The sequence below is a fragment of the Apis florea genome, unplaced genomic scaffold (genome assembly GCF_048593485.1).
Source record: "Apis florea isolate Af1SG1 unplaced genomic scaffold, ASM4859348v1 contig_3794_pilon, whole genome shotgun sequence".
In the NCBI taxonomy this organism is placed as follows: Eukaryota; Metazoa; Arthropoda; class Insecta; order Hymenoptera; family Apidae; genus Apis; species Apis florea.
The window spans coordinates 995,971-1,012,391 of NW_028256857.1; the positions used below are offsets into that span (position 1 = coordinate 995,971).

Genomic DNA, 16,421 nt, shown 5'->3' on the forward strand with positions numbered 1-16,421 from the left:
ATTATTTATGTGCAAAGGATTAATGAAAACAATGTGCACGTTCAAGTTGATTTTCTCTCAGTTTTAAAAATTATTAAATATGACAAATCTTTAATTAGAAAACTTTTCTGGTTTTTTTGTATCAATTAAATAATTTCTAAAATCAAGATTTTTAACTTTCACACTAATTGCATACCATTAAAAGAATTAAATAAATAAAAAATATATATATATATATAGTAAATATATATAAAGTAAATATATATTTTTTTATATTGTAAAAGATTAGTGAATGTAATAGAAATATTGATACTTAACTTGATCGAAGTTTGGAGTTTATTTACATCATTTATGAATTTATTTATATGGCTAATACAATACAGTTGCATTCATATTATATGCAAATTAATCCAAATATTTTCTCATATTTCACGAGTTATGTTATTTATGATGTTACTATTAAGAGATGATTTTTCAATTACTGAAATTGATTTCTAAACTTTATAATATATAAATAATATATAATAATATATAAACTTTATAATAACTTACGAAAAATAAATTGCATTATATATAATATAATACATATAAAAAATAATATAAAAATAAAAAAATAATCGATCATTTATATATATTATATATATATTTTACATATATATATACACATACATATAATATAAGAAAATTGAAGAAATTTAAAATTTTATGCTATAAAAATATTTGAAATATTTGAACTTCTGTTCAAAGAATTAAAATAGTAACTTTTTTATATAGTATTTTGTTTAGAGTTAATATTTTTATGATATAATACTAATTTTTTAACAATTTTATGTTAAAAATTGTTTAATTTTCATAGAAATAAGCAATAAACTATAAAAACTTAAAACTATAAAATCTCTATAAATTTATGATGCGTTTGAATATTTTCGTAAATTTAAAATGTATTTTTCTTTCGTATTTTGATTAATATTGAAATAGAATATAAGTATATATTTACATAATAAATTAACATTTATATATATTTATCTTTTTATACATATATTATTATAATTTTTTTATGATTATTTTATTATTCATTGTTCGTCAATAAAGTATAATCCGATAATTTTTTCCAATAAATATTCAATATTTTTTTTTACACCTATTGATTTAGATTCTATTATTATCGCGATTCGACAATTTTGTGTGTTTTATGATTGACTATTATTTTTTATTAATAATATTTTTATTAGTAATATTATATACAAAGTCGAAAATTTTGAAAGAAAAAATTTAATTGAAATTATTTTAGAAATTTTCACTTAAACAATGTTCTCATATTTTTGAAATATCTTTATTATAAATTTTCAAATATTTCATTTTTATATACATTTTGTATTTGTAATATTAACATGACATATTTTTACAATATTGATCATAAATATATAATTTTAAATGCGTTTGTTTAAAAATCTTATTTATTTTATACCTTTGGAAATGAACATTATACAAATTTTATGAACCATTGAAACATATATATTTTTAATACTAGAACTATTAATCTATTGTATTTATTTTATTGTATTTAAATGTTTTTTTATATGTACATAAATGATAGTGATTAAAGTGATAAAAAAATATATCAATCATAAAAATAAATAATTACATATAATTATATTTATATCTTAATAAAGTGTAATATTAATTTTGTCGAAAACATTTTCATGTTTTCAATAATTATAAAACGAAAATTATGAAATCTATCAATTTAATTGATACTAATGTAAAATTTTACAGATTTAGATTTATAATTTATTTTTTATATTTACATTATAAAAATAAAAGAATATTAAATTATTCAACAAACTTACATGTCATTTTCAAACAAATAAATTATGAATAAAAAATACAAAATTGAATATCAAATATATTTTATTTATTAGATAAAAACTCACTATAAATAAGGTTTCTTAGTTAAAAAATTTATTTACATTGATATCAGCACATAATATGTTTTTAAATTTTATCGAACTTCGAAGCTGGAAAATGCCTGTTGAGAAAATTCTTTTTTTTTTGCAAATTGTGTGTTACATTCCTTTGACCTCGAGCAAAAAACAATTTCTTTGAACTTAACAAAGTTACCATTGGAATAGTAAAATATGATTGCGATTAAAGTAGTTATTTTTATCTGAATTGAATAGTTCGACGATGACGATGATATGATTATTTCTGAGAAACCATATTGCGCGACAGTATAGAAAATTGTTTGTATAATGAAGATCGTTCAAGATAAAAATTTTGTTAAAAAAAATTAATAAAAAAAAAAAGATTACAAAAATAATTTAAATGTTGTTTATAAATTTAATTTATATATTTTATATGTAGAATGAATATATATAAAATAACAAAAATATTTTGTAATATATTAAAATATGCTATCAAATATTGAAAAATAAAAAAATTATAAATCTTACTTAATATATAAATCTTTTTTCTTTTTCATTTTTTTATATTTAAATAATTTATAATTAAATAGTGAAATGAATATTCAATTTAAGATAAGAAAAACTATATACGACATAATTTTTCTAGGAAAAATTATTTATTCTAATCGATTCTTTTAATAAGTAGAGTTGTTTTTTATTTCTCTTAGATGATTTCATTATTTTTTTCTTTAAATATTTATTATTGTTTTTTATCAGTTTTGTGTAATTTTTGATTTTAATATTCAAAAATAATAACAGTTAAAAAATAATTATATTGTAAAGAATTTATTATTTTATATAAAAATTATAAGAATTTGTTATAACTTCTTCCTAATCAAATATAAATTAGATCATTATAAGTAATTTCATTTTAAATAATATACTTTCAAAAGAAAAAAAATAATATCTATAAAATGTGAATTTTTATAGTATATATTTTTAATAATTTTAGAAGATTATGCAATTTAAAAAATGTTATTATAATAAAAATAATATTATAATAAAAAGAAAAATTATATATATATATATATATATATATATATATATATATTATATATAGTGCGTTAGAAAAATATAATAGATTTAATAGATATCTAATAATATCAATTATATTATTTAATTTTTGTTATTATTGCTTTCGTTATAAATAGATATTATTAAACTGAAATTTTTTAATAACAATTTATTTATAAAAATTGTATATTTTCTATTTAATCTTTTACTAAGTCTTTAATAAATTAATTCTTGATAATTTGATTTTTCTTATAATAAGTAATTTTAATATCTATAATTGAACTTTTTAAACGATATTACATTGAGATGATCTAATTTATTTGAGATACTGTGCAATAAGTTAAAAAAAAATATTGCCAAATGTTAGCGAGAACTTACAGAAGAAATTAATGCATCAATGCAATAATCGGTAGATATACTTATTATAACATTAATGGATAACGTGAGTCATAAGACAAATTCTTTGTATAATAACCTATACGACATAGCGAAGTTCTAAATTAAAGAGACTGGGTTTGATACAACAATATCAAGGATCATATTCATAGTATATATTAGTATATAAGTTTTTTTAAATAGGAGATAAATAAGATAAAATATATCGAGTTTTTAGATTATTTTCAATTTCTATCATTAAAATTTCTTTAAAATCATATGACATAAATTATATAAAATCTATTCTTTAGAATAGTTACCAATTTACATAAATAATTTTTTATTAATCTGAAAAATTTAATGATGTTATATTTGAATATTGAAATTGTTTTCATGGGATCGCATGTTAATATAAATTATTCGTTAGTATATGGTATCCCTTGAGAATGAAAGAACAAAATTCATTACATGTACATGCATTTTCGTCGAATAATATTAACTTGTATGTATCATATTTTCATAGAATTATTCGAAACTGTGAAATTTATTAATGGATTATTAACATCGTAATATGTATGCATAACCGAATAATTTTATCAAGAAAGTGGATTTGTTTGTCTTATTGCTTTCTCTTGACTAGATTATACTCACTGTTTCGGCGTAGCTGGCCGAACTCTGCCAATGGAATGGTAATTGCTTTTACCATTCGAATTATTCTTGTTTTCTTATTCTTATTCTTGTTTTACCTATTCTTTTATTTATCTCGATTCTTTTTTTATTTTTCTTTCATTGCTATAATTGAGATTGATGAGATAACAGCTTATTTTGAGATGAGTAAAAATAACAGACTTATTCATTTCTGTTTTGTTACCTGTATTTGATTGAATTTTTTCAATATTTTTTTGTTATATCGAAATAAAAAACTGTCATGTTATAAATAGTGATACATATGATGCATATATACACTGCATATTTTTTATATATATGTTTTGATTACGTTTATATATGCTTATTATACTTATATGAATATACTATACTTCTGTTTATATTGCTTATATATACACATATGCTTCGATATGTTTTATAGTATATTTTGAAGTATACTATGTATACTTATTATAACTAATACTAATAAAGAAACCGTTATATTTTTCTATTTCTTGCAATCTATATTTACTTTATTGAAATATATATATATATTCAAACATATACATATTTTGATAAAATCTATTGCGCGAAGAGCAAAACAAATCGGGGCAAGTTTTGTAAGGGACATGCGCGCGCATCTGCGTAACCGTCACGCGATAAACTCGTGCACGTCTGGTTAATCGTTCGTTCATGCAGCTGTAGCAGGTGCAACGATGACATGTCGTTGAATCGTGTTTAAATCCCGTGATCAAATCGCGGACTGATTGTTTCCGGAAGATATCGTCGAAAATATGAACAAACGTATGTTCAATTATGCTGTAATAGCAGGATGATCGTATAATCTCGTTCGATTTTTTGTTCGCGAACTGAAAACGAGGGAATCGTCAGCCGATAAAGAAGAGAGCAAACAAAATCGAGCATTTCTTCCGTCCGGTTTCAATCGTGAATCACGCGAAAGGAATTCAATTGTTTTCTGCGACAAAAAGATTTTTTCGTAATTGGCGAATCGATAAGTGATTCTTCCTCCCTCTATTTCGTTTCGCTTAACGTGATGATATTTATCAAACGTATAAAAATAGAATCAGAGTAGAATGATGTATTTATTTACATATGGAATGAGCATTCGAAAAACAGTAAAATACACGATATTTTTGTATCTATATTATAATTCCACTGATGCCGCTATCAATTGTTTGATCTATATATATGCAATTTTTTGTAATTTTTAGTATAGATTTCACCAATATTCAATCATTAATCAACAATATATTTAACTTCTAATTGTTGGAAAAATATAATAACTAATAATACCAGCATGAATTTTCATTATTTTCTTATTAAGATGAATATTAACATTATATTCGATAATTTTCATAGTTCGCAAATTATTGTTGAACCAATCAAATCGAAGAAATAATAATCTTCATTTAAATGAACTTTATTTTGTTATTTAATTTGATATTTTTTATCAGAATTTTTTTACACTTGACACTTGACTTAATGAACATATGATATTAAATTGGACAATAAAAAATATATCGAATATTTTCATATTTTATTGCATTATTATTATTATTAAAATAAGTATTATTATTAAAATAAACCATTATATATATCGAATTTTTCCTTTTCCTCTCATTAACATTTTTTTTTTAATTAAAATAACAAGTATTTTTATTCGATTTTTATTTTTCTTAATACAAAAATTAAAATAATGATTTATAAAATTGTAATTAATTATGTAATTAAATTGTAATTAATAATGTTTAATTAAGATGCTTAATTAAGAACGATTGATAAGGTATAACTTTAAATGAAATCATTCTTTTCACTCAGCATTCAAACAAATACGCGAAGCAATTAAGTACACGAAAGTTGGGTAAAATAACTTGTCGAAGAAGCACAGACAACCAGATAAAATAGTCACATTGAACCGTGGCCTGTCAACGCCCTTCACGACACTCGAGCGCCGCCAATTGATAAGCAGTCGGCGAAATTTCAGCCTGCCCTGTTCTCGGAAGCATTCTTTTCACGATCCTTGGCAAGCATGCGTGCTAAAGTATCCACTTGCTGTAACTTGTATACATATATATTATGCTCAAATTGAATATCCGTAGAAGTTCGACCTTCGAGTTTAACCGATTATTCTTTCGAGTAGTACTTGAAAACTTATATTCATAACTTTTTAAACTTAAAATATATTATATTAAAAAAATTTTTTATATTCAAAAATTCTTTCAAACAACACTTAAATTTTTTGAATAATTAAAAAATTATAAATAATGCGTAAAACTTTCTTTTGCACATTATTCGAATTATAAAAAAAAATTTTATACATACATATAATACATATTTTGAAAAATTATATTTATATGTTTTTAAAAATTTTTATATTTTTATATTTATTTTAATTATTCTTTTTCATTATTTTTTTTATAAAAATATTAGTCAATATATAGATTTTAGGAGACCCACCATTTGCTGAGAAAGTTAAATATTATGTCAGAAAAAAATATAATTCATGAGAAAAAATATCTATCTTTAAATATTGATCTTCTGCTTTCAACATATTATTCAATTAAACGTATCACGTTATAATTATAAACTCTTAAAATTACCGAAATTGCGTTTTTAAAGTTCTTCGAAGCGAGGAGAAATCGCATGCTGCAATTGAGAACTTTCTGCGGCGCGCGCATTCAGTGCTTTTTAAATCATATTTCGCCCATAAAATGTAGGATTGGTTTAATTTTACACTGGAACTAACGTAAATGTAGTATACATTGATTTTTGTAATTGCGATTCATACTTCATTTTCACAATGTAAAGAAAAAAACACTACGCAAAAAAAAAAAAAGAAAAAAAATGAAAACTAATTGATTCAGAAAAATTCAAGTTCCATCAGTTTATTTTTTTTTGTAAGTATATTTATGCAAAACATGATCTTGTTCATTTTTCATTCATAAGCATCTATATTTGTATTTCGGTCAAATATAAATTACTCTTTTAATTAAGCTATTCTTTATATAAATGTTTTCAAATAAAAAAAATAAACATTTTATAATATTTCACAGAAAATAAGTCTCAATGTGATTAATCAATATTCATTTATTTGCACATTATTATATTGCATTATATTTACATTGAACACATTTAATATTTTTTTAATCCAGCACATTCTGTTACTTAGATAATACTAAAAAAAACCGAGTTTTATATATATATATATAATAAAATTTTTATTCTTTCTTATCTTTATACATATGAGTTTCAATCAAATTATCTGATTTATTATTTTCTATGTTATTTTTTTCAACATGTTTATTTGGAAAAAAACTGTAAGTAAACTGTCCCAATTGCAAGAATCAGCCTGTATTCGCATACGCGTGGCTGAGTTCACGCTACGTCCACCACGAGGCGCCAGCGCGTTTCCACCGCAACCGTTTACTTTAGCTCGTGAGTTGCACGTCAGCCGCTGCATGAGGCGGATCGTTCTTTCTGTGTTGGTATCATAAACTTGAATAACTGATATTAAAAGCGTTATTCGATCAAAATTACACTTTTTTAGTTACGATATTGTTGTATTGGAAAATTAGTGACAAGAAAATTAATCGTGCAAGAATATTTTTAAAGGGCGGGAAGATTAAACATCGTAAAAAATATTTAGTTTTATCTGATTGTTATCATTGTAGGTTATAATCAAAGTTTTATCAGTGTTAAGTGATAAAAAAAGTTTTATTAAAAAATTCTATTTAAAATTAATATTTTGCTCGTCATTCAAGCGAAAGAAAAAGTGAAACATCCTAATCAGAATTCTAGATGTTTATTTACTAATCATGTGTAACCTTCGATATACGTTAATGGAATTATCGATTATGCATCGATTGAAGGATATTCTTTTCAAAGAAATTGCATCTTTGATTCAGGATCATTGAACTATTGAGATCTTCGATTTCGTACATCGTTTCTTTCGACAAGGAATTACTTGTGACACAAGCGATCATTCTTGATCGCGTGTTGATTGGTTAACAATAAAATATATAGTGCCAATGTCACCCTTGAGATTGAACGATTATAGTGTCGCATACAGCGTATGTTGTCAGAACGTGTGGTTAGGTTGTTCCTGAAAGTATCACGATTCAGACGAAGTGAAGGGAGCCGAGTGCAACGAATTCCATTGGTTTCTGGAGTTTGGCAACGTGAACTCGGCATCAAGCATGATTTTCACCGGCAGGTCGGTGGACGCTCTCGACGAAGTTCGCGGTAATAACGTCCAGACGGAGAACCGTCGAGATGTTAGCGCCGTCGCTATAGCTGCAGGATGGTTCTCCAGTCTACGCAGACCCGGTAAAAGGAACAAGAAGGGCTACCAAAAACAGGCCAAGAGCGCATGGGACCTTAGCACATTATCTATGGTTAGTTAAACGTTCTGTCTGGCTGCACCTACTTCCTTGAAACGGTTGTTCGGTGAAGTCGAATTCCTTCTTAAATATCGGTCTTTGTTTGTCGAATTATTTATGTGCTCTAAAACCGTTTTATTATTTTTGTCTTTGTCAATCTGGTTTAAGTATGTTTTTGGAATATATTAAAATTTATTAAAAAACTTTTTTTTAATAAATCTATTTATTTAAAATCTTATCTATTTAAAAACAAAACTATTTAAGAATTTTCTTTTTATTCATACGTTTAAAGGATCGATATTTCAAATAGGATATATTTAAAAAGTCATTTATGTATTCATGTGTTTTGTGTTTAAAATTAACTGTTTAAAAAAACGCGGCTATTTTTGAATCGTATCCGCTTCGATTGTCGAAGCATACCGAGATTGTATTGTGAAACTTAATACATATACGGAGTGCAGCCGAATCGTAGTTAGCGATGTCAACATCTTTTCTTCTTAACCTTTTTCTTCATTTGTTTATCTTGTTCAACGTGCGAACGGTTTCTATCTGCTAAAGTTTAAATTCAATTGGAAAAAATAGAAATATCTTTATTCGAAATAATATAAATAATATATATTAATATATAATATCTATATATTTTATATACATATAATATATATTATCTTAAAAATAATAAAAAAATGTTTGCAAGACATTGAGTTTATTTAAATAGATATCAGTTATTGTATTTATTGCATAAATAACTTCGATTCAATTGCGAGTTTATTAGCTCGTATCAACTTCAAGTAGTAACGAAAAGTTACAATCGATCAGTATGGACCGATTTCGACGATCGGTAATTGAAAAGCCGCCAAAAGATACTTCCGAAATAAATCGTAGACGGTATTAAGAACAGAGAAACGATGTAAAATAAGAGTACAGTGGCGCTTCAAAATTGGCCGACCAGCCAAATTTATTTCTAGGGAGTTAACACCGGTAGAGCCGATTCTATGTCCTCAAATTTGTTTTTGTTCTTCTAAAAATAGATCTAATTGAATTTTATTGAATATAATGAAGTACTGTTAAAAAAATATATTTTTTATAAAAAAAAATATATATATAAGAAAAATAAATGAGTTATAAATAATAATTAATAAGTGTTAATACTTATATAAGAAAAAAGACACAAAATGCTTTTAAAATGCAAATAAAATATTAAATGATATAATTGTTAAATTTTATTGCAAATAAAATAATACGTTTATCAATTGAATAATAATTCGTGTGTGTGTGTGTGTGTCCATAAAAATTTTTGCAAAATTTTAATCGGAATATAAAAAATATACGTGATTATATTATTATTTGAAATTGGTAGATAAAATCACGTCTACATAACTCTAATTTATCGCGTTCTGAATCAGTTTTCTTATTTTTGTAAAATGCCAGTCTTTTATGTGTAAATATAGAAGAATAAATAATAGAATCATAATTTTTATTTTGCATTTCGATGTAATAAGAAATGTGTAATTTATGATTCACTAATGAAACAAAATATAATGATAACTGACTATGCATGTAATAAATGCAAAAATAAATATATAGATAATTCATTGTTAGATGAACAAAACGATTTGAATCTACCGATTTTTATATCACCCTATACCGTGTTGTTTGATGAAAGAGACATGCTACGTAAATATTTATTCATAATATATGTATAGTATATCTTTGGCATACTTTAAAAATTATATCTACAATTACCTAGCTATAACTAATAAAACAATGCATTTTTACTTGTGTTATTATAATTCTATTTCTAAGAATGATACATAATCATATTTTATATATATATATATAAGGTACAAAGATCAATAAAGTTTCGATAAATATTTTTGCATATCAATAACAAAATAAAAGAAATTATAGAATTACTCATTATATGTGATATTCTTAAATCATTTCATATGATTGACAAAAGAACATCGATGATTGATTCGTGCCGATTTTAATGAAACTTTTCATTAGATTAATCTAAGAATTTTATTGTCTTAAATTCGTGTTTTTTATATTTTAAAGAAAAAATGTTTTTTACGTATAATATTTTTTATTTTTATACAATTTATATATAGTATTTATGAATCGTAATAAAAGAAAAATAATTTAAATAAATATTTTTCTGTTTAAAAAAAATTAAATCTATAGAAAAATGTAAAAAAAATTTCTTTTAAAAAAAGAGAAAATATTTGTTAAATTTTTTTCCAAAATATTTTTTCTTTTATATAAACTTGTAATTCATTTATGTTTTAAATGAATAAAATTCGTATTTAAATTTAACAAAAAAAGAGGAAATATTCTTTACAAAAAAAAATTTTTAACAAATTTTTATGTAAATTTATAGTATTTATAAAAGATTAATATTTATATTTGAAAAAAATTTGAGACCATTTTTTTCATAAATAACAAGTATTTACAAAAATTTGTAAGTTTTTCAAAACAATGAAATTTTTATTTAAATTCTTTTGAAAATCTTATCGTTTATCATTTAATTATCCTTATTTTATCGTAAGTTTAAAAAACTTACGAAACTAGTATGAATTAAAGATAGCAAAATTCTTGATTCAATTGACATTTATGTAAGATTTGATTAAAATTAATATATATCAGACCCTAATATTCTTTTATATTGATTTCACAAATTTTGAATTGTATGTCTATCACAAAAATAACATAAATTTTTCAATAATATATTTAATATTCGTTTGTTTTAAATCTGTGTTCTATTTTTAAATATTATTTTTTAAATTCGTAATTATCATTATCAATAAATTTCATCTAAATAAATATTTATTTATTCTGTATACAAAGAAAATATATTTCTGAATGAATTAAAAGAATCGAGGAAATTGTGTTATTGGCAAAACGTGTTACAATAGCTTCTTTCGCATTCTTGCACGAAAATATCATTCCATGATGTTTCTGACGTCACAAATCGAAGATCGTGTAGACGAACCGAGTCAGGGTGACTTATTTATAGAGAGAATCAGGATACGGATGGAGCTTACGTAAATAGACGTCCATTTGATGCAGGGTTGCTTTTGATAGTTAAACTATCGTAAATCAGCATTCCATTTGTCCTTTTCTATTATGTGGTCAATTATCTTCAATATTTTATTCGTAATGTTGACCACTTTCTTTTGCCTCTGGAAGTTAGATGCTCATCATTTTCAGGTAATTAAGAATTCGCAGAAACGTGATCCAATTATATAAGTTCTTAACGAGTAACAGTATGTCTTGATAATTGGCGATAGTTAAATCAGCTCTTGTAAAATTGTGATTTATATTTGATGTTGTTGTTTCAATGAAGAAAATTTGTATCATTTTTTATCAAACAAAGATCTTTTATAAATTTCTGAATATTTTTATATATAATAATATATATCTAATTGATTTTTGAACTCGATTATAGTTAGACTAATATAAAATTAATTGATTGATCGTAAATTTTTTATAAAAAAGAAAAATTTGTTTAATTTGGATGTAAAGATACATTTAATCTATCTTTGAGAAGAAATATTTATTGTTGATTTAATGAGTGTTGATAATCGAATCAAATCGCAAGTATTATATAGTATTATCATGGAAATATCATTGAAAATTATCAATTTCTATAGTTGTGTTCAAATTGTGTGTTTATAGATCATGTATCAAAGAAATCTACCAGCCACTTGTTGAAATTCCACCTCAATGATTCTATGCGTAATATGCGCCCGCTTCTAAAAAACAATGCTTCCTAAAAAGTTTCTTTTTTTATTTCAAATTAGCTAGTGATACGTAGAAATAATATAGCATGATTTTACAAGTGAATTAAAATATTAACTCTTACGCTCGATATTATCCATACATGATATATTGATTTATTTAATTATTAAATAATTAAATAATGAATATATTTCTTTTTAATGAAACTAGTTGTAAATTTTAATATAGACAAACATCAGTTATCTAATTTAATTATCTATTTTTTGGAAATCTGATTTGGAAATAAATTCGTTTCGGCTTTTCATAAATATAATTAATTGATAAAAAATATGTAAATGTAATGAAAAAATTAAAAGTTACACAATTTTCAAATATAGATATTTATTACATAAAAATATATATATATATATATTTAGATATAAAAAAAAATTAATTGTTTTTTAAATACTATTCTAGAATATATGAATGAAAACATTATTAAATATACTGTATATACTAATATATATGTATAAAAGGACGCTATTTAAATACATGCATACGTGCATACTAATTCATCCTGTATTCATATAATCAGTCAATTTGGATAATTGAAATTCAGATTATCAATATTTTATTGTACATTTTATAAAAATTACATATTATTATTATAAATAATTTTAAAGAAATTTTTTTTTTTCCTCAAAAAAATTTGATCCAAAAAAGTTAAATTTCTGTTAAAAATTAAGAAATAAAATAATATAAGATATACATATATGATTATTTATTATTTATTATAGAAGATACTTATTATTTATTATTATAGAAGATCTAAATACAAATTTGTTTTATATATATATATATATATATATATATATATATATATATATATATATATATATATATATGGATATATTTTAATATTTATAAATACCTCTATTTCAATTGCATCATGATGTAAGACATTAAGTAGTTCTTTCTTATAATTGCCATATTATATATAATAACATTTGCTATATTGGTAGAAATTTCTAATTTCAAGATAATTTTATTATCATATTATATGATTTCCACTTTATATACTTATCTCTTATCTACTTGGAAGCTGAAAAACACTGCGATTCTGTTTTATTTCGTCTATATTGTTTATTGAGAATTTATGTCATTCTAAATAATTTCGAATGAAATTTGAATCCAGAACAGTGTATGAATGAACCTTGTCTTTGAATATTTTAGATCATAATCATTCAATAAAAGAAAGTATTATAAAATTTATAAAATTTAATATATAAAAGATAAAAATAATATAAACAGATTTACATATTCCTCTCTCTTTGACATCCAATTAAAATATCTCGAAAACTAAAAATTTTTGAAGATAAATATATTTTTGTAAAAAATAAGGAATTATATCAATTAGTACAATTAAAAATTATATGATTTCATTTAAAAAGATATACGTAACGACTTTCATAACTCTATGCGTCTTATGTATATTACAAATAAACGTAAATGTAATAACATAAGCGTAATAATATGTTTCTTTATATCAAACAACTTTTATAAGAATAACTTCAATCTCTTGTGAAATATTCTATTATTCTGACTTAAACATCATCTTGTAGATTTATTAGATATATCGTGCAATACACGTGGAAATTATATAACATTGCATCGTTACATGTATAGCGTTACACTTTATAGATATTAGTTATTCAGCTTGCTGGTCACCAACAATATTTTTAGATTAATGGGATAGCTTAGTGAGCGAAAGAATGATCCACAGGGAATAGTAGGAGCAATAACGATTGTTTCAAAGAAAACGGAGAAATTTTTTCTTTGTTTCTTTTTCTGTTTTTCTTCTTTTCTTGTTTTTTGTTGATCGGCGTATCGCGCGTGTCAATCGATAAAACAGTCGTATTTATTCGTCGTGGTATGTGATGGTAAAGCATCGTTGAACCCTCATAAATCGTACAACGAGAAAAAGTGTGTCGATCAGTTTTTGAGTTTCACCATAGGCCATGTATGAACCTACGTCGCTTTTACATAAATTGCATTTCGCGGCAAATAATCGGCCAAACGCATCCATTGTTATGTGTCCTGCAATATAAATATTTTGGCGGTGAAAGTTTCTTTCTACTTTTTATAATGTATGTCTCTGCATTTTTGTACGCATTGTATTTATATCTATGTATGCGAAGAAAATTTGAGAAGCATGTATTATAATTTTTACTACATACATTTATATTACTTCAATTTAAAAAATCTTTTGAAATCACTATTTAACAATATATGTACGTTTCTTTAACTTTATATTATATTGTATTATTGTGTAAATATTGTGACATATTTTCTGAATTTTTAGTATTATCTATTTATTATTCATAGCATTATATTATTAATTATTCTCTATTAAAAAATTTCTGAATTTCTAAATTAGTATTTTAAAAGATGGTTTTATATGGTAAATTTGAACTATCAAATTTAAGAATAAATGTATGTATATATATTTCTGATTTTTTTTTAAAATTCTGTAAAATTTTATTCAATCAAAACCTAACAGTCTATAACTCTTTCTTAGTATCCTTATTAAATATCTATCATAGTGCCAACTCATAAATATCAATAAAATAAAAAATTATTCAAATTTGTAAATATTATTTGGAAATATTTCATAAATAATAATAAAGTATGAACACACACCAACAATAAGGAAAAACTATATGTATAAAGTGTTCAAAAACCAATCAGTGTAAGTCAGATTTTTTGAAAATGATTTTTATAATTCAAAAATCTCTTTATTATTCAAATTATAGTTCAAATTTAATTGAAAAATCAATTAAGTAACTATATTTATATTTATAAAAATATATAAAATATTATTTTAGTATTGATTTAATTAATTATAATCAAAAAATTTAAATAATAAAGAGATTTTTGAACAATTAAATCATTTTCAAGAAATGTGATTTATATTGATTGACTTTTGAATACTTTATATAAAATAATATTTTTATCTTAATAAAACGTCCCATTTTGAATATCAAAGAGATGTTTTGGTTACAAAAATGGCAATACTGCGATGTAAGCCATAAGTCAATATTGATCATTCACAAGTATAATATTGAAAATAATATTGGATTTTGTAAAAAAGATACAATAGTTTTGAACATTTTACAATGTATAATTGAAAAAAGCATATTTGAAAAATATTAAACTTAATTTTATTCAATAATTTTTAAGCCTTTGGCAATTTATATTTTATTGTTAAAGTTATATTATACGTAATATATATATGTATACATATGTTGGGATATTAATATATTCGTATTGATAGTTAATTATGGATATTCCTACAATTTTAAAGATTAAAGCTTATTTGTTAAGTTATAAAAAATTGAAATTTGCGAAATTGAAATAAAATGAGATAAAGCGAGACATTTTTTTTTTATTTCCCTTATACCAGAATATTATTCTGGTTCATTCTCTGTTTTATTTCACTTAATGTAAATTTAACTTGTTTATAATTTAATAAATAAGTTTTAATTAATATTTCTTTATATTTTTATAGTTGTTTTTAGAATCGATTCTTCAAAGATGTTTTACAAATATATTAATATCCTTTATTTATACTTTATAATTATAAAACCAATAATGTAAAAGATCATTATAAATTGACGTTTTCTTCATTGCAAACACAATAAATGCACGATTAATTTGAATCTAATAATAAAACAATAAATATTTTGTTATTTTAGATTCTTTTAAGTGAAATTTCTACTATTTTTGTTAGTTTTTTTTATTAAAATAAGCCCAATGTATAATTTGGATATTTTCTTTTTTACTAGTTATTATTTATTAAAAATACATAAATATAATTTAAATTATGTTCTATTTTATTTTAATTAAAGGAATCTCGTGAATATATTAATAAAAATTATATAAAAAAAATTAAACAATTAAATTAAATAAAATTTTATTGTTACATTTTTATTACATTATTATCTCATAGATATATTTTTTAAGTATATGATTTTCTCTTTCATTCATTTTCTTTTCTACGTTCAACAAGAAACATAAACAAATAAATTACGATTGAACCATATCACAAATAAGAATCAATACCTCTATTGGATAATTGTACAAAGCTTCTATTCAAAAATTGTTATAGAATATTTATTAATTACAATTTTATTATTACACTTCATCTTAAAATGATTATAATCCTTATATATTATTATGTATTATTATAAGTTAAATTATATTAAGTATTTATTTTCTTAATTTTTATCAAAAATTTAAATGTTGCCATATAATATATTTATAT

General features: G+C 22.4%; 1 protein-coding gene across 5 annotated transcripts in view; it reads left to right on the forward strand.

Annotated features, from left to right (window-relative positions):
- The window catches only part of step (cytohesin steppke), a 150,051-nt gene that overhangs the window by 28,497 nt on the left and 105,133 nt on the right, over positions 1–16,421 (forward strand). Inside the window, exon 1 of one of the 5 annotated variants that reach the window (XM_012486635.3) lies at positions 7,436–8,392. The exons of the other annotated variants lie outside the window; for them this stretch is intronic. Coding sequence (XP_012342089.1) covers positions 8,195–8,392 — 198 coding nt within the window. The 5' untranslated portion in view covers positions 7,436–8,194. Of the gene's footprint in view, positions 1–7,435; positions 8,393–16,421 lie in introns of those variants that run through there. 5 annotated transcript variants of the gene reach the window in all.